The sequence below is a fragment of the Carlito syrichta genome, unplaced genomic scaffold, assembly GCF_000164805.1.
Source record: "Carlito syrichta isolate Samal-C Ts95f unplaced genomic scaffold, Tarsius_syrichta-2.0.1 Scaffold314772, whole genome shotgun sequence".
Taxonomy (NCBI): domain Eukaryota; kingdom Metazoa; phylum Chordata; class Mammalia; order Primates; family Tarsiidae; genus Carlito; species Carlito syrichta.
Window position 1 is genome coordinate 431,255 of NW_007258868.1, and position 19,181 is coordinate 450,435.

General features: G+C 37.2%; 1 protein-coding gene across 1 annotated transcript in view; it reads right to left on the bottom strand.

The window, feature by feature from the left end:
* Positions 1 to 12,632: 12,632 nt before the first annotated feature.
* Positions 12,633 to 19,181, bottom strand: part of GUCY2C (guanylate cyclase 2C) — an 80,438-nt gene continuing 73,889 nt past the window's right edge. Inside the window, exons 25-27 of the mRNA XM_008071877.1 lie at positions 17,872 to 17,966; positions 15,085 to 15,161; positions 12,633 to 13,276 (exon numbers count right to left, since the gene is read on the bottom strand). Of these exons, the coding sequence (XP_008070068.1) occupies positions 13,102 to 13,276; positions 15,085 to 15,161; positions 17,872 to 17,966 (347 nt within the window). The 3' untranslated portion in view covers positions 12,633 to 13,101. The remainder of the gene's footprint in view (positions 13,277 to 15,084; positions 15,162 to 17,871; positions 17,967 to 19,181) is intronic.

Below are 19,181 nucleotides of genomic sequence, written 5' to 3' on the forward strand. Positions count from 1 at the left end.
TATATATATATATATATATATATATATATATATATATATATATATATATGCTTATATAATATTATCTATACATATATGTATATAAAATGTCATGCCATGGACTTTTTTGTTTTAGTCTGGTGAATTTAATTTAATTTAATTTAATTTTTTGGTCAGAGTCTCACTCTTTTGACCAGGCTGGAGTGCAGTGGCACATTCATGGCCACCGCAGCCTTGACCCGCTGGGCTCAGGTGATTCTTCTGCCTCAGCCTTCCAAGTAGCTGGAACCACAGGCATGTGCCACTATACTTGGCTAGTTTTGTTTTGATTTATTTTAGAGATGAGGTCTTGCCGAGTTGCCCAGGCTGGTTTTGAATCCCTGGGCTCAGGCAATCCTCTCATCTCTACCACCCAAAGTCCTGGGATTACAGGTGTGAGCCATTGTACCCCACCTTTTAATTTTATTTTTTACAACCATACAACTTCCTTCTTACATGGGCACTCACAGGCTAGTCTGTGGCATATGACTTGCACAGATAAAAATGAAGCTGCATCAGGTGGTTGTTTAAGATAAGAGCCTAGTGAATGGTTCATACCAATAAGTAAGTGCCTCAGGAGGTCACAGGGAGGAGGGATCTGCTCTGGTCTGAAGAGGTTTTTGAAGGAGGCGAAATCCAAGCTGAGTCCAATAGACAGATTATTCCTGTTAGGTTAGGAGAAAGGAAGGGAGGCATAGGGATATACACAAACTAGCTCAAACCAAAGGAAGAATGTACTGGAGGTGTAACAGAGGTATGTTCCGTTTTCATCCTCTGCTTGTTCTGCTCTAGTGTAACCCAATCCATCCCCAGGGTGTGGATACTGTAGCCCCTCTCCAATTGCTTTTTGATAGCACTAGGTTCCATACAATCCCCTCCCTACTCTTCAGGCTTGGAACCAGGCAAGTTTCCAACAGCAGAGTAGAGTCTCCCGAGGGTGTCTTCTATTTTGAGCAGTCTGAACACTGCTCTGGGTGCTGGCATTATACCCTCTCACAGAACTCTGCTCCTGTTTCCATGGGCCCTATTAGTTAGCAAACGATTAGGAGGAGGTTCTGACTTTCACCACTTATTAACCTGAGATGACATAATTTTTCATCCTTGATGCCTTTCTCTACCTCTCAACTTGCTTACTTATATTCAACCCTCCTGAAAGGAAAAACTTTTGTATCTTAGCAATGCTACTCTGTCAACAATGATGGTAATTCTAACATTTTTTTTTCTACATTAAAAACAAAACAAAAAACAAAACAGCAGCACAGCAATGCAAACCTCAAATACACAAACCAGTTAATTTCTGGTTGGAGGAGATCTGCTGCAGAAAGATACCATGGTTGCTCATGGATCTCAAGGGCGGAAAATAGAGGCAGACTTTTTGAGGGCTTGGACATTTAGGGATTGGGGATAAATCCTGATGCTCAGGAGATGTGTAGTCTCTCCTTTCTGCTTTCCTTAGGGTATTTGCTTTATGCTTCTCATGCTGTTCACTGATTGTTTTCCTTCCCTTCATCTACACATGGCAGAAAAATTTCAGTGCAGCCTATCTCTACACGACTGCCATCTTCATCACTCAACTCTGATTGACCTGTGACTCAATACCCCTCATTTTCTAGAAAATTGAATTGGCCCTGCAGGGGTTAGTGGTTTACCTTGTCAGCTGCGGCCAGGGGTGCAGGTTTTTGCCCTACTGAGCAGAGGTTAGGTGATGGGTACTTAACACATTTCTGAGAACCCAAAGATTTCTACTATAGAACTTTAGGCAGATACTGAAAATTGGTTTCCTTTTTAATAATTTTCTGGCTTGGCTCCTTGAATGCTATAACACCATTTCTCAGGCTCCTTTGCAGCTAGGATTCTGTACATAATCTAGCTTCCACCAAGCAGGTCACCTTGAAAACCCTGGAGCAGTGTGAAGAGGTGACCATGTTTAGGGAGATAGTATTTTTAGTATGCACGAGGAAGAGGTGACTAATTTTTCTGGGCAACTGTGGCACAGTTTTGGGCATACAGTTCCTAATGGTATAGGTGCCAAACCACTGTACTGTTTTGCTAAAATAGTTCTCTGTTGTGACTAGGTATTGTTTCTGGATTCTCCTGGCTTTGTGAGAATATGCATTTGGAAACTTTCATGGCAGTTGGACATTGCCACAACATTTAAGCATATGATTCTCTGGATTATAAAAGTATCATTCTGAGACAAATTTGAAATAGAAAAGACAAAAGGCTCCCTTTGTCATAGATCGAGAAGCAATTCTCTGTACTGTTTTTGTTGCTGAGCTAAGAAAGTGACTGGGTCATCTAAGATCTCTGTAAAAGCTGCAGAAGGCTCCTATGCAACTAACTTCCACTCTTATGAAACATCTGTACTTTTATAAACAACGAGTTAGGATTTTTTTTCCCCAAAGAAACATAGAACTGAAAGTGATAATTCATGTTTTTTGCAACAAATGTATTTGTAACTCATGAATCTGTCTAAATATTAAGACTCATTTGAGCCAGGACAATGCAATCACTTTTTTGTGGTGAACTCTGCCTACCAGGGGTTGGGTTAATACATTCAATGATTTGGCATTGGAGTAATCTACATAGTGTCAGACTGCAACTAGTTAGAGGCACAAGATAAGATGTATTTTAGCTGGGATGGTACCGTATGGTGTCTGGGAATGTACACACACACATATAAAGTTTTATGTTCTATAAAAGCACAGAAAATAGATAATGGCATTTTTAGCAAACATGAAAACAACGTGTAGTTGCTGCAAATTACAAAGCCATTCTTTAGGAGAATTCTAGACTAGAAATTCTTATTTCTATGATGTTTGTCACCACTACTAGAACAAGGACATTTTCAGAATACATCATTCAACAGCTGGTCTGCCAGGTGCTGGCTGAATAAAAATCACAAGACAGACATAAAAAGAGCAATTTCCAACATCATGTCTCTTGTTACACTTTTTCCGATCATAAAAACAAAGACTAGATGATCATTCAAAAGATGCTTTCAGAAAGACAGAAATGCTTCATTTCGTGCAAATAGGTGAGTTTTTGAAAAAAAAATTGTATGGTTAATTTTTCTTTCTATAATTGAGTACCATTTTGTACACATGGGAAACATTTCAGTTTTGAAAAAATTTTATTTTGAACCTTAGAACATATAATTTTCCTCAATTTTTATGGGAAATATATTTTCTTTCTTCTTAAAAATAATTTAAATAGTAATTGCACATGATTAAAAAATACAAACACAATGAGCATGTATAATAAGAAGCAAATCACCTAGCCTATACCCGTGTTTCCCTAGTCCAAGTTTCTGGGGTTAATCCTTTTTACTATTTCTGCGTTTAGATCTTCCAAAGGTTGTTGTCATAAATTGAAACAATATGCCTATACTATTGTTTCTTGTTTTATCAATTCAGACGTTATCTGACTGATTTCCTGCTATGGAAGATGAAGAGTCAGTGCACAAACAATACTCTCCTTATTTTCTCGCCTCTTCCATTGTCAGTAGTGTCAGTTCCTTTACAGGCCATTTCTGTACCTTCAAACATATTTCATTTCTTTTTTTTTTTTTGGAGTTGGAGTCTTACTCTGTCGCCCAGGCTGAAGTGCAGTGGCATACTCATGGCCACCCCAGCATCGACCTGCTGGGCTCTGGCGATCCTTCTGCCTCAGCCTTTCAAGTAGTTGGAACTACAGGGGCACGCTACCACGCCCAGCTAATTTTTTATTTTATAGTAGAGACGAGGTCTCGCCAAGTTGTCCGGGCTGGTCTCAAACCCGTGGACTCAGGCAGTCCACTCGCCTTGGCCTCCCAAAGTGCTGGCATTACAGGCTGAGCCACCAAGCCCGACCCATATTTCATTTGTTAGTCCTTGAACCCAAGACAGAATCTTCTATAAGTTAATCCTCTTAGGATTCTACTGTTTCTTTCAGCTTTTGTTTTAGGACTGGGTAAATAAGTATTTTACGGAATGTTTTTCCATTTGAGTTTTTCAGATGTTTTCTCTTGATTATATTGAGTTATTCATCTTAAGGAAGAATGTTACAGCAGTGTTATAACCCTCTCAGTGCATCATATCAGGGGTTCATGATATTAATATGTCATTACTGGTGAAGTTAACTTTAATTGTCTGGTTACAGTAGTGTTTGAAGTCTTCACTTTAAATTACTGTTTTTCCTATGTAATGGTAAATAAGTGAGGGAAGGTACTTTAAAACTATGCAAATATTCTGTTTCTTAAACTTTCACCCACTAATTTTAGCAGTAATTGATGTATCTTGTCTGTGACAATGATTACTGTGGTATTCTAATATTCACTTTCTATTTTCTTCATTTTTTCTATGTTTATTAATAGGACTCTCCTGTAAGGAAGAGCTGTCTCTTCTCCATCATTTGTTTATATATTTAATCATTTATTTTATATCAATATAAAATCATGAATATTTACTTTATTCTTTAGGTTATAATTAATACTCTCATTATTTATTTTATTACTTTTTTCAGTTTCAACCATTGGGAGCTTTTTGAGATTGGCTTCTGTGACGTTTTGACATAACCCCCCCCCTTATTTTTTTTAGTTCTTCATTAGTTTCTGGCAGCATGTGATATTCCAGGTTTATCTTTTATTTTTTCCTATCACAGCCTTGAAATCAGTCACTTCTCTAAGGAGTCTGGTTCTTTGTGAGAATGGTGTTTAGACACCACAATCTGAACACTAGTTGTGTTCATTGCTACTGAGGCATTGCTATTTCTAGGTCTTCTCAGTGAGTTAGTATATACACACATATACATTTATTTCTCTATCTCTATATCTATCCACCTATCAATTAAAAATCATCATGATTAATAGTGATACTCTTGATGCAATTCAGCTCTTCAAGGGTAATTCCAGAATTACCTTTTTTCTTATTTATTTCTTCTTTTGCTAACAATGAGAAACTTGTTCATATCAAAAAGTATTTACTTAACCCTAGTATACATTTAAAGTAGCTTCAGTATCCTAACCCATGCTCTTCTAGAAACACATTTATCAATTAGACTACAGTGTTTTGTACCTTGGCTTACAATAACTACTCAAAGTACTATTTTCCAAAGGGACTTGTGTCAGCTCCTTTATTCACCACCTTCTTCAGTGAGTTATGCCAGTATGTATAATATGTATAGTACGTGTAGTAAAGTTGGATTTATTTTTCACAGTCTGCATTTCTTCTTGGGTTCCAGCCACATATAGTTGCTTATTTTTTAAAAGTTTCCATTAAATGTCTTCCTTTATGGTATATAGTTCTGAGATTTTGAGAGATGCATAGAGTCATGTGTTTACCATCACAATACCATATAAGACAATTACATTGCCTGCAAAATTCACTTGTTCTATCACTTAGTAATCAAATCCTCGCAACACTCAACTCCTAGAAACTGCTGACTGGGTTTCCTTTCTTATAATTTTCACTTTGCCAGAAAGTTGCATAAATTAAGTCATAAACATATAGTCTTTTGGGTCTGGTTTTTTTTTCATAGGAAACTGCATTTAAGAAGTCACCCTTGATGTGATGTATCATGTTTATTGATTTGAAGATGTTAAATCATCCTAGTATCCCTGGAATAAATTCTGTTTGGTTGTGTTAAAAAAAAAAAAAAAGTCACCCATATTGTTTTTCTTAATCTTTAATTTTTTTATAGTACATAATTGTTGTACATATTATGGAGTACATGTGGCATTTGGATACATGCATTCAATGTGTAATTCAATGTGTAATGATCAAATATAGGTAATTGGAATAGCCCTCACCTCAAACATTTATCACTTCTTTTGTTTGAGAGCATTTAAAATCTTCTAGCTATTTTGAAACACATAAAAAATTAAGTATAGTCATCATATTGTGCTGTCAAACACTAGGTATTATTCCTGACTGTATTTTTGCACAAATTAACCAACTTCTCATTATCTCCCTCCTCCCACAACTCTTCCCAGTTTCTGGTAACCATTATTCTATTCACGACTTTCATGAGATCAAGTTTTTCAGATTCCATATATATTTGAGGACATGCTCTATTTGTTTTTCTATGCCCAGTTTATTTCACTTAGTATAATATTCTCTATTCATGTTACTGCAAATGACAATATTTCATTTTTTATTAATGGCTGAATAATAGTCCATTGTGTATATATACCACATTTTCTTTATTCATTCATTAGTGGACAAATTAGGTTGATTCTGTATTTTGGCTATTATGATTAGTGCTGCAATATACATCTACATGGGAGTGCAGATATTGTTTTGACATACCTATTTCATTTCTTCTGAATAAATACTCAGAAGCGAGATTGCTGAATCGCATGGTAGTTCTATTTTTAGTTGTTTGAGGAACTTCTATACTGCTTTCCATAATGGCTATGCTAATTTACATTCCCAACAACAGTATATATGGGTTCCCAAACTCCACATTCAAACCTGAATTTGTTATTTCTGTCTTTTTGATAATAGTCATTCAGACTGGGGTGAGGTGATATGTCATTGTACTTTTAATTTGCATTTCTCAGGTTATTAGTGATACTGAGCATTTTTTTGTTGGCCTTTTGTATGTCTCCTTTTTGATAAATGTCAACTCAAGCCTTTTGACTTTTAAAAATTGAGTTTTTTTATTATTGACTTAAACATGTGCCTTATATATTCTAGATATATGGCTTACAAGATACATGGTTTGTAAATATTTTCTCCCGTTCTGTAGGTTGTCTCTTTGTTCTGTTGACTGTTTACTTTGTTGTGCAGAAACATTTTAGTTTGATGTAATCTCATTTGTCTGTCTTTGTTTTTGTTGTCTGTGCTTTTGAGATATTATGTAGAAAGTGTCAGTACCATGCTGTTTTGGTTATTAAGAGTTTGTAGTATATTTTGAGTCAGGTAGTGTGATGCCTTCTCAGCTTTGTTCCTTTTGCTCAGGATTATTCTAGCTATTTGAGGTCTTTTGTGGTTCCATACAAATTTTTGGATTTTTTTTCTATTTCTTATAGGAATGTTATTGGTATTTTGATAGGGATTACACTGAATCTGTAGGTCACTTTAGGTAGTATAGGTATTTCAACAATACTATTTCTTCTAATCCATAAACAGAAGATATCTATTTTTTTTCTATTACTCCTTTTCAGTTTATTTTATCACCGATTTTTTTTTTTCTTTTAGATTGTGCTGTAGTGATATTTCACTTTCCTGGTTAACTTTATCCCTAGGTTGGTTTTGGTTTTTTTTTTTTTTACAATAGTAAATGGGATTTTTATCTTGATTTTTAAAACTATTGTTCACAATTGGTATATAGAAGTAGTACAGTAGTAGATATTTTTATCCTGAAATTTTACTAAATTTATTTATCAGTTCTAACAGTTTTTGGTGGCTACTTTAGGATTTTCTATTTTATTTTAACTTGCTGTGTTGTTCAGGTTGGTCTTGAACTCATGGCCTCAAGTGATCCTCATACCTCAGCCTCTCAAAGTGCTGGGATTATAAGCATGGGTCACTGTACCTAGCTAAGTTTTCTATATATATTAATGTTGTCTGCAAACAGGGACATTTGACTTCCTCTTTTTCAATTTAAATGCCCTTTGATTTTTTGTCTTGCCTAATTGCTCTGATTAGAACTTCTAGTACTATGGTTGAAGAAATGTTGTAAAAGTAGATATCCTTCTCTTTTTGCATAACATATAGGAAAAGTTTTCAATTTTTCTTTGTTCATGAAAAACCCATGATGTTAGCTATGATGTTAACTATGGGTTTGCCATATATTGTCTTTATTGTGCTGAGGCATGTTTCTTCTATATTCAGTTTGTTAAGAGGTTTTTTTTTAATCATTAAGGAGTGTTGAATTTTATTGAATGCTTTTCAGCATCTATTAACATGATTGTATAGTTTTTGTCTTTGATCTTGTTACTGTGATGTGTCACATTTATTGATCTGAGAATGTTGATCTATCTTTGCATCTTTGGGATGAAATTCTTTTGATTTGAATGAATGATATTTTTAATGTACTGTTGAATTTGATTTTTGTATTTTTGTTGAGGATTTTTACATCTTTGTTTATCAGTGATCCTGGCCTGTTTTCTTTTGTTGTTGTTGTTGTGTCCTTGTCTGGTTTTGGAATCAGAGTAATGCTAGCCTCAAAGAATGAGTTTGGAAACATTCCTTGTCTCCAATTTTTTGGGGGAGTTTGAGAAGAATTGCTTTCAGTGTTTCTTTAAAAATTTGATAGAATTCAGCAGTAAAGCCATTAGTCCTAGAAGTCTAATGGGAAAGTTTATTACTGCTTTAATCTTGTTACTCATTATTGGCCTGTACCAGGTTTCCTATTTCTTAATGATTCGATATTGATAAATTGTATGTACCCAGGAATTTATGCATTTTTTTCTGGATTTTCCAATTCATTGGTGTATTATATAATTGTTCATAATAGTCTTTCTTTTACAATTTGTATTTCTGTGGTATCTGTTGTGATGTCTGATTTTTTTGTTTGTTTGTTTTCTTTTTTGAGTTGGAGTCTCACCCTGTCGCCCAGACTGGAGTGCAGTGGTTGCTCCCGGCCACCGCAGCCTCGACTCACTGGTCTCCAGCGATTCTTCCGCATCAGCCTTCCAAGTAGCTGAAACTACAGGTGCGGGCTACCACACCCGGCTAATTTTTTGATTTATTGTAGAGATGAGGTCTCACCAAGTCACCCAGGCCGGTCTCGAACCCGTGGGCTCATGCAATCCACTCACCTCAGCCTCCCAAGGTGCGGGATTACAGGCTGAGCTACCGAGCCTGGCTTGATTTTTTTTTGAGCTTTCTCTATGGTGTCCAGGCTGGTCTCATTTATTTCATTGCAGCCAGAAATGATACTTATATTAATTTTTAAAATTTTTTAAGACTTGTTTTATGGCCCAACATATAATATATCCTAAAGAACTTCATGTGCTGTGAGAAAAATTTATATTCTGTAATTGTTGGATAAAATCTTCTGTAAATGTCTGTTAGATTCATTTGGTCTAGAGTGCAGTTTAACTCCAATGTTTCTTTGTTTCTTTCTGTTTGGATGATCTGTCCATTGTGAAAATGAGGTGTTGAAACTTCCTACTATTATTGCATTATAATCAACCTCTTCCATTAGGCCTACTAATATTTGTTTTGCATTTTACCTCAGTGCTTGGTGCATATATATTACAATTTTTATATCCTTGCTGTATTGACTCCTTTATCATTATGTAATACCTGTTTTGTTGCTTTTTACTTTTCTTGATTTCAAGTCTCTTTTATCTGATATATGCATAGTTATTCCTGCACTGTTTTTGGTTTTTATTGTATTAAATATCTTTTTCCATTTCCTTACTTCCAGTTTGTGTGTGTCTTTACAGGTGAAGTGAGTTTCTTGTAGATAACATATAGTTGGGTTCCACTCTGTGTCTTTAAATTGGAGACTCATTTATATTTAAGGTTATTATTGATAGATAAGGGGTTTACTAATGATATTGTGTTACTTGATTTCTGGTTTTTTGTTGTTCTTTTTTTTTCTCCTCTTATTATCTCCTTTGTGGTTAAGTACTTTTCTCTATAGCATGTTTTTATTTCATGTTATTTATTTTCAATGTATCTATTATAGGTTTTTTTGTGATTACCATGAGGCTTACATAAAACATCTTATAACAGGCTGTTTTAAACTGATAACAATAACTTTATTATAAGGAAGAGCAAAGTAACAAAACTCTACCTTTAAAACTATTCCTTCCCTTCAAATTTTAACTGTTTGATATTTCAATTTACATGTCTAAATAGTGCCTTCTACCCAATTGCTGTAGCTGTTATTGTCTTTAATAGTTTTGTCTTTAGTCTTCATACTTAAGATATAAGTGGTTTATATACCACAACTAAGGTATTAAAATATTCTGAATTTGTATTCTTTTACCAGTGAATTTTATATCTTTAGATGTTTTCTTGTTACACATTAGCAGTCTTCTCTTTCAGATTAAAGAACTCCCTTTAACATTTCATGTAAAATAGGTCTGATGTTGATGAATTTCCTGAGTATTTGTTGATTTGAAAAAGTTTTTATCTGTCCTCCATGTTTTAAAGATAGATTTGCTGGGGTACAGTATTTTTGACTAGAAAATGCCCCCCCCCACCCGTACTTTGAATACATCATCTCACTCTCTCCTGGCCTGCAGCATTACTTCAGAGAAATCCACCACAAGCTATACCGGGGCTATGTTGAGCGTGATTTTCTTTCCTCTTGCTGCTTTGCATAATCTTGTTTTTGTCTAGTTTTTGGTAGTTTAGGGAATTCCTTTTTGGATTGAATTTGGTGACTTCTGAGCATCCTGTACCTGAATACTATCATTTTTCATCCCTTACTTAACTGTTTTATTTTTATTATTTATTTATTATTGTTTCAGCCATTATTTCTTTAAATATGCTTTCTAGACGTTTGTACATCTCTTATCTCCTTTAGAAACTCTTATTACATGGAAATTAGTTTGCTTGATGGTATTTCATAATTCTTACCTTTTCCTGTTTCACTGTTTTAAATTCTTTTTCTTTTCTGATTGGGTTTTATAAGTTCTGTCTTCAAGCTCACTGATTTATTTTTCTCTGTTTAGTCAAGTATGCTGTTGAAGCTGTCTAGTAGGTTTTTCAGTTCAGTTATTGTATTCTTAATTTCTAAGAATTTTTAAAAAATTGTTTCTATTTATTTGTTAAATGTCTCATTTTGTTTCCAGCTTGTTTTCCAAATTTCTTTAAATTTTTTATTTATATTTATTATTCCCTGAACTTCTTTAAGATAATTATGCTAAAAGTTTTCCAGACATTCTATAGATCTTTAATTCTTTTGAGTTAATTACTGAAGCTTTGTTGGTTTCTTTTGATGGTTTGATATTTTCCTGAGTTTTCAGAATTCTGTGTCTTTACATTGATGCCTGCACATTTAAGGAGATGGCCACATGTTTCAGTTTTACAAGTGTTCTTTGGTGGTGTTAGACCTTCACTACTTAATATTGGAACTTATTTACTGGCCTGCTGTTGCTTCCCAGTCTGGGGAAGACTTCAACAAATGCTAGAACTTAATTCCTGACCTTTTAGTTGTTTCCAGGTGAGAGGAAGGCTCCATGCAAGCACCTTTGCTTTGTGGTGAATCTTACAATGAATTCAGGCTTTCCTATGGATCATACCCCCAGCAGCACTGGGGCATCATTCATTCTTCTTAGTGTGGCATTCCAGATGATTGGAGCACAGAGTACCTGCCAAGATCTGCATACCAGTTGCTGTGATCAGTGCTACTGCTTTTTGTCCCTATCTCACCAAGATGTTTCAGCCTTCCTGTCACTCCCAATGTTTTCCATGAGATGGGGCCAAAGTAGGCTTTTGGTAAAGATTCTCAGACTGGTGGAAAACACTCCCCTCCAATTCTCAAACATTTCCCTCCAATTCCCTCCTCCTACCTCAGAAACCCTGGGTCTAGGAAATTCTCCATGAGTGGTGTTATGCTGGCTTGGTAGAGGAGAAGGCACATTCTATGGGCATAGTGGGGGTCAGGGGGATTTCTCCACTTCTCTCCCAAGTTCTGGTGAATTCAAAGTGACATTCTAGTCTTTGAATAACTTCTAGTTGTGCTTTTGTAAAGATAGTGATATCAGGGTATCTTCTATTCTACCATCTTGCTCATGTCTTTGCCATCAAAAACAGTAAATAAATTTACAGCATGCTCATTTGCTTACAATTGTCTTTAGTGTCTTTAATGTTACAATAGCAGAGATGAGTAATTGTAGTCTGGTTCACAAAACCTAAAATATTTACTATCTAGTCCTTTACAGAAAAAAAGTTGATCAATCCCATGTTAAAAGTATAAATTGAGGTATTTATGGGTAAAAGATATAGTACTTGGAGTTTTCTTTAAAATAATCTAACAAAACAAAGTTGGTGGAAGATAAATGAACAAGACTGGGAAAATATTGATAATTCTTAAAACTTATGATGAATATACTAGGATTAAAGATTTTGTATACATTTGAAAAATTATATGGTAAATTATTAAAAATGAATTATCTTATGTGCATCTGGCACACATGAAGGTCCCGGGTTTGAAAATTATTACTTCTGATTTATAAAGCATATAGAGGGAGGGTTAAAGTGGAAGACAGATTATTAGTTGGCAACCTAATATGTTACTGACATTGTGCTGGGTGTTGGACAAGTTTCTTTCCAAATAATTTTTTATGACAATTCCATGAAGCAGTTATTATGATTCACAATTTACTGATGAAAGATCTGGAGCTTAGAGACATTGATTACAGCTAGAAGAGAGCAGTGCAGGAATTTGATCCTTGCCTGAATCCCATTCTTAGGTCACTGCCATTATTAACATCACATGTGCACATGGCTAAGTGGACAAGCCAAGGCAACACCTCTGCTTGAAGGTCAAAAATCCCCTTGTGTGTAGCAGGTGATACTAACCTTCAAGGTTCTTACCCATAAACAACACTAGTTTTGCCTTGCTTCAGTGAGAGGAAATGCAGCCAGCTTTCCAGAAAGCACAAGATGATGATTGGTGCATTCGAGGAAAATGGGCAGAATAGGTAGAAGCACATACGCAGACTTGGAAATTTTTAACTTTTATTCTTGCCTTAATATATAGCATATTTTCTGAAAAAATTATGAGTTAAATATACTTTAATGGGGATAAGGTATTTAAAATATAATTATGACAATTAAAAAATTTTATGAATACAGAAGGAAAAAGCCAAGAAACAGACAAAACACCAAAATAACTGAAATAAGAACAAAATCTCCTCAAGTTTTAGATAGTCTATTCATTTCTCTTCTTTTTCAGGTGGAAGCTCCCTGGAGCAACTGTTGGGGTGAGGCTGCAGAGCCAATGGTGGTATTTCACTGAGAACACACATCTGATTCATGGATGCAAGTCTATATTCCAGACTAGGCTGCTGAGGCTAAGTACTTTTCTGTTTCACTGAGGTCTTAGGAAAATGAAAACTGCCAAGACGCTTGAGGTTGCTGCTTAAGTGCAGCTGTGTTTTAATTTGTGTGAGTCCTTACACCTCACTTAGGTTTAAAAATAGGTGCCTTCATTGTCTGTGGTATTCAGATGTAAGTATTCCAGAGTGCCTTTTTTATAGCTGGCTACCCGTCTTGGTTTTTGCCTTATTATCCCTGCAGCCTGTCTCTTCTGTAAAGAGTTGGCAATCATGTCTGAAAATTCTGCTTGCAAACGCTGTTGATTCTCCCTGGAGACAGGGTGGGAAGAGAATATTAGAACTTCTCAGAAATTCATACAGAATATTCCCTAACTCCAGAATAACCAGTTCAGCTAGTCACTTACTCATTGAATGCCTATTCTGTGGGACATAGGAAGTCCAAAGAATAGAAAATGATCCTTGCTTTTGATGAGCTTTAAAAACTGTCTTCCTTCCTAAGTGGAGTTGTAGAATAAGCAGAATATATTTCAAGCAGAAAATTAGACTTCAATTTCAAAAGAAAAAATCCACATGCTGCTAAAATTTGGAGGCACGGTAAGGGGATCTAGGTTTACATACACCACTGCAGGGAGGGGAAAAGAAACCAGGAGAATGTGAGGCCCATGCCACACAACTGTGAAAACTCATGGGTTCCACATGTACCTGAGAGTGTGAGTCTTATTTGGGGGAAGGCTTAGAGTGGTAGAGGGCTTCAAGAATTTAGAATGGACCTGGCACACTCCTAGGGAAGATATGGGTTGCTTTGGATTCACTAGAAGCTTGCCATCTGCCTGGATCTGGCATCAAGACAGGGTTTCCCAACCATAGCAAAAGCCATGGCAACCGCCACGTGGCTGACTGCTGCAGCATCTATTGCCGCAACTTGAGTCATCTTTAGGAGAACTGAAACCTGTTAGTTACACCTGAAACCTTGTCTTCCTCATTTCAAGGAAAAAACAGACTCCCTGTTAAGACCCAGAACCATAGTCTTGGGGCTAGGCATGGTCCTGTTTTCATCAGGTGGCTCAACAGAAAGATGAGGACTGGAATGGAATGCAGAGAGTCTCTTTGCCTCCAATATGCTCTATTCTTGTGGGAACCACACACACATAAGGCAATCTCTAAAGTGTCTTCTGTTCTCCTGAGCAAGCTGGGAACACAATGCTTGCTGTGCCATGCTTCGGTTGGAGAGAATGGAGTCAGTTTTTCAGCAATCACAAGATGGTGACAGATGCATTCCAGAAAAATGGCCAGAATAGATAGAAGTACAGACTCAGGAGACTTTTAACTTATTCTTGACTGATATATATATATAATAGTTTCTGCAAAAATTATGAGTTAAGTATATTTATGGAGATAAAGAATTTAAAATACACTTGAAATCATTAAAAATTATCATCAACACAGAAGGAAAAAGAGCCAGTAAACAAAACAAAATAAATGAAATACAACAAAATCTCCTCCAGTTCTAGACAGTCTATTCTTTCCTTCTCTTTTCCACATATAAGCTCCTTGTTGGGATAAGTCTCCAGAGTAAGAAGCGTAGTATTTCCCTGAGAACACACATCTGAACACACTCGTGGAAGCAAGTCTGTATTCCAGACAGGACAGCCAAATACTTTTCTGTTTCATTGAGGTCTCAGGAAAACACAGACTTTCAGTGCACTCAATTTTTAGCAGTCTGTGAGGGGAGGTTTCTTTTCTTTTCTTTCTTTTTTTTGGGGGTCGGAGTCTCATTCTGTCACTCAGGTTGGAGTGCAATGGCACATTCACGGCTACTACAGCCTCAACCTGCTGGGCTCAGGTGAACCTTCCTCCTCAGCCATCTAAGCAGCTGAACCTATAGATGTGTGCCACCATGCCTGACTAATTTTTTTACTGTAGCGACAAGGTCTCACCAAGCTGCTCAAGCTGGTCTCAAACCCCTGGGCTCAGGCAATCCTCCTGCCTCCGCCTTCCAAAGTATGAGAAGGGAGGTTTCTAAACCTTCTCATCGTTGCCACTTGCAAGTCACTCACAATTTAAATGGGCTACTCCTCTCACTCCCCTCTCCCTCCCTGCCACATCCGGAAGCTTACACAGTGGGAGGGGTTGGCAGGTTGTACTCCTGGTCCCTCATCCCTGTCAGCCAGTAGGTGGTCTCATTTCCTCTTCCCTAGTGAGACAAAACAGTTATGTGTCATGGAGGCCCGTGAGACTGTTTGGGTCAGCTCTAGCCCACAATTCCTACAATGATCTGTTTCCAAGAGACATTTCACTTCTGTGTTTCTCATCAGTGCGCATATTTTAGCACGTCACACATCCCTGTTATGATTTGCATTATCTCCAGACAGATCTTAATTCCAAACGCCTTTTTAAAAATAAGTCTTTCATTCACCAGACATCCTTTTCTCAAAGTAGAGGTATTCTCCCCACAAAAGACATTTCAAAATATCACACTAGCAACATCACAAGAACTCTAACTTAAAGAGGAAGAAAATTCATCTACAAGTCAGCTGTCAGCACATTCAACTCGTTTGCATTCTCCAGATTTTCTTCTAGTCTTTTTTGCAACAAAGTTTTTCCATAAAACTTGTCAGTTTCCCTTCCTTGTATGTGTACATTATAAACACAAAAGCATCATAAGCACTCACTAGGTGACTTTTGTGGGGCTCATCTGGAAGCTATGAAATGTATGGAAACTTACTGGAAAGTGTTTTTGCTGAAGCTGCTATTTGAAAAGAAGACTGGATAGTCTCTTTTTTAAAAAAAATTCATTAAAAAAATGTTTTGCTGACTGTGTTTGGAGTATAGTAACCCATACATCACTTCTACTTTGGGGGAAATGCTTTATGTAGGAAATCTATTTATGGAGGACTCAAAAAGTGAGTATGACACTGGGATACTTTTACGTAACAGGAGGTTTTGACAAGTTGCAATCAACATGTAAAGACTAGAAGCATTGTGGTTACTGGAGACATAATCTTACAGTCGATAGTTGGCTTTAGACCAGTTGTGAAAAGATTGTAATAACTTTTGATAAGCAACCTGAGAACCAATTGGAGACAGTTGGTGGTTTTAAAGAACAGCTGTTGTAAATGTGAGGAACAGCGTGGAGAATCCAGAATAGTGATTTTTGAACTTCAATGTGATCAAAAACACATATTTGGTTAAAATATAGATTCCTGGCCAGGCATGATGGCTCACACCTGTAATCCCAGCACTTTGGGAGACCAAGGCAGGAGGATCACTTGAGCCCAGGAGACTAGCCTGGGCAGCAGCAAGACCTAGTCACTACAGAAATCTAAAAAATTAGCCAGGAGTAGTGGTGCATGCCTGTAGTCCCAGCCTCTCAGGAGGCCAAGGCAGAAGGATTGCCTGAACCCAAAAGGTCAAAGTTACGGTGAGCCATGATTGTGCCACTGCACTCCAGCCTGGGCGACAGAGCAAGACTCTGATATATATATATATCCACACACACATACATATATATATCCTTGCATATATCAGATATATATATATATATCCTCGCATATATAATAATATATATAATGTGTGTGTGTGTGTGTGTGTGTGTGTGTGTGTGTGTGTGTGTGTGTGTGTGTATTCCTGATCTATACCCACAGACTCTTGTTCAGTAGACCTGGTGGGGTATCCAAACACCTGCATTTTAGCAAGCATCCAGAGATTGCCACATCAGGGTGAAGATGGGACCACACCTTGCGATTCATTGGTCTAGAGCTTCAGAATGGTAAAGCAACTGGCAAGAGAGGTGATCTCAGATCATAGCAAGATCTTGCAGTAAGAGTAGGGAAGTAAGTGAGGCGATGGGGGTTTTGACTTAAGTTAAATAAGCCCTAGACCAGACTGTAGCTCTTGGACTTGGAGGAGGAACTGGGTATGAAATTTGGATATATGGAGAAAACATGGTGGTAGTGTTTTGTAACAAATGGGTCAATGTTCAAAATATCAAGAGAGTGTTTTATAACATATTGGTCAGAGTTCAAAGTATCAAAAAGACTCTTCAGAGTAAAGAAAAGTTCTTAGTTCGCATCCTTTTTTAAAAAAATAGAGACACACTTGTTTTGTCACCCAGGCTGGAGTGCAGTGGCGTGATCATGGTTCACTACAGCCTCACATTCCTATACACAAGTGATCCTCCCTCCTCAGCCTCTTGAGTAGCTTGGACTCAGCAGGTGCCACTCTACCCCTGCTAATTATTTATTTATTTATTTATTTGTATTTTAGAGTCGGGGATACACATGCATGTGTGCTACATAGTCAGCTAATTTTTGTTTTCTATAGGGACAGGGTCTTGTTAGGTTGCCCATACTGGTCTTGAACTCTTGGCCTTGGGTGATTCTCTCATCTCAGTCACCCAAAGTGCTAGAATTACAGGTGCGAGCCACAGTGCTGGTCTGAATTCACATTCTTTTTTTTTTTTTTGAGTTGGAGTCTCACTCTGTCACCCAGGCTGGAGTGCAGTGGCACACTCACGGCCATCCCGGCGTCAACCTGCTGGACTCTGCAATCCTTTCGCCTCAGCCTTCCTAGTAGCCAGAACTACAGGCACTCGCTACCACGTCAGGCTAATTTTTCAATTTATTGTAGAGATGAGATCTTACCAAGTTGCCCGGGTTGGTCTGGAACCCGCAGGCTCTGGCAATCCACTTACCTTGGCCTCCCAAAGTGTTGGGATTACAGGCTGAGTCACCGAGCCTGGCCATGAATTCACATTCTTTAATGGTAGTTTCTCTGGCCAAGGATGATGGATGATCATTGCAGGAATTCTTTATCTGAATTCTCCTAAACTTTCCTGGCCAAGTCTGAAAGGAGGTGGCCCAAGCGTGTCTCAGAGCTTTTTCTGTGTATTTTGGATGCCTTACCTTTAAGAATGTTTCTCCTCTTACTTCATATAGGAACTGGCACTCGGTTCTCCTCAGGATGGCTATAGTGGAGCCACTCACGTGAATTCTCAAGGCTGGAAGTGCAAAATATATAAATAAAGATCTCATCCATTTTGAAATTGAGCATATGGCCACATTTGTTTCCCTTTGATTCAGGATATCAAGATCTCTGAAACAAGTATCCTAAATCAAGGAGAAAGACTTGTGGGTATTTTAGCAAAAGAGCACTTAAAAGTAACAACAGTGAGATATTATTACACATGGAAAGAAAGAGGGTCTGGCACCAGTTTTGGGGGTTCTGAGTGAGGGTCTCCCCAGGTTTTGCTCCATAGATTCTCATCCAGCTCAGAGTAGTAGCCTGTGGGTCCTAGTTTTGAATATGGTTTGTAGTGCCACGCTTGGGAGTTAGAATTTGATTTTGGGTCTCAGTGTAAAGTCCCAATAAATAGCAGAAATGTTGGAGGCAAGGTGAAGATTCAGAAGAGAGTTACTGCCTTGATTTTCTCAAAATTTTCTCTTCTGAAACTTTGTTATTCTTCTGACAAACAAGTGGTGAGGGCGTTCCTATTCATAGGCTCATTGGTGTATACCACCTTCCCCACTAGGAGGGGCCTCAGAGGCACACCACAAACCGTAACATAGTAAGAATAATGGCAACTCTAAATTGTATGTCTATCATGTACCAGAGGACTGCTAAGTGCTTAGCATAACATTTTCCCAAAGCCTTCCAGAAACCCTCCCAGCAAGGTTAGTATCCCATTCTCAACTAATATCTTCATCCTTCTGAGGGCTGGAAAGATCAGGTACCTTTCCCCTGAATTTGTACAGATAGAGATTAGCATAATTAGAATTTTCACCTGAGTCTGTCTAACTCCAACCTAGTAGACCACCAAAATACCACCTTGTCTCCTGTGTTTTTGTCAGCCCCAGCCACATATACTGATGGTCTTTTATTCTCTCTTCTATATATTTATATTACTATCAATGTCATTGATATTTACTGAGCATCTATTCATGAAGTATATTATGCCTCTACCTTGCCAGGCAAAAGCAATATATTTCTTTGTATATACTAGTTCGATTTTTTTTTTTTTACTAAAATCAATTTCCAGAAAAACCAAACAACAGGGAAATAGGAATATGAACCAGGGTGTATTGTTTTATCTAGCCCACTGAATCTTTTTTTAACTTACATGGAACTATGTTAAATGCCATGACTATTCCAGGAAGTCTATGCCTGAGTTCACTGCAAATAAACCAAAGCTACAGAAATAGTTGAACACTGAGCA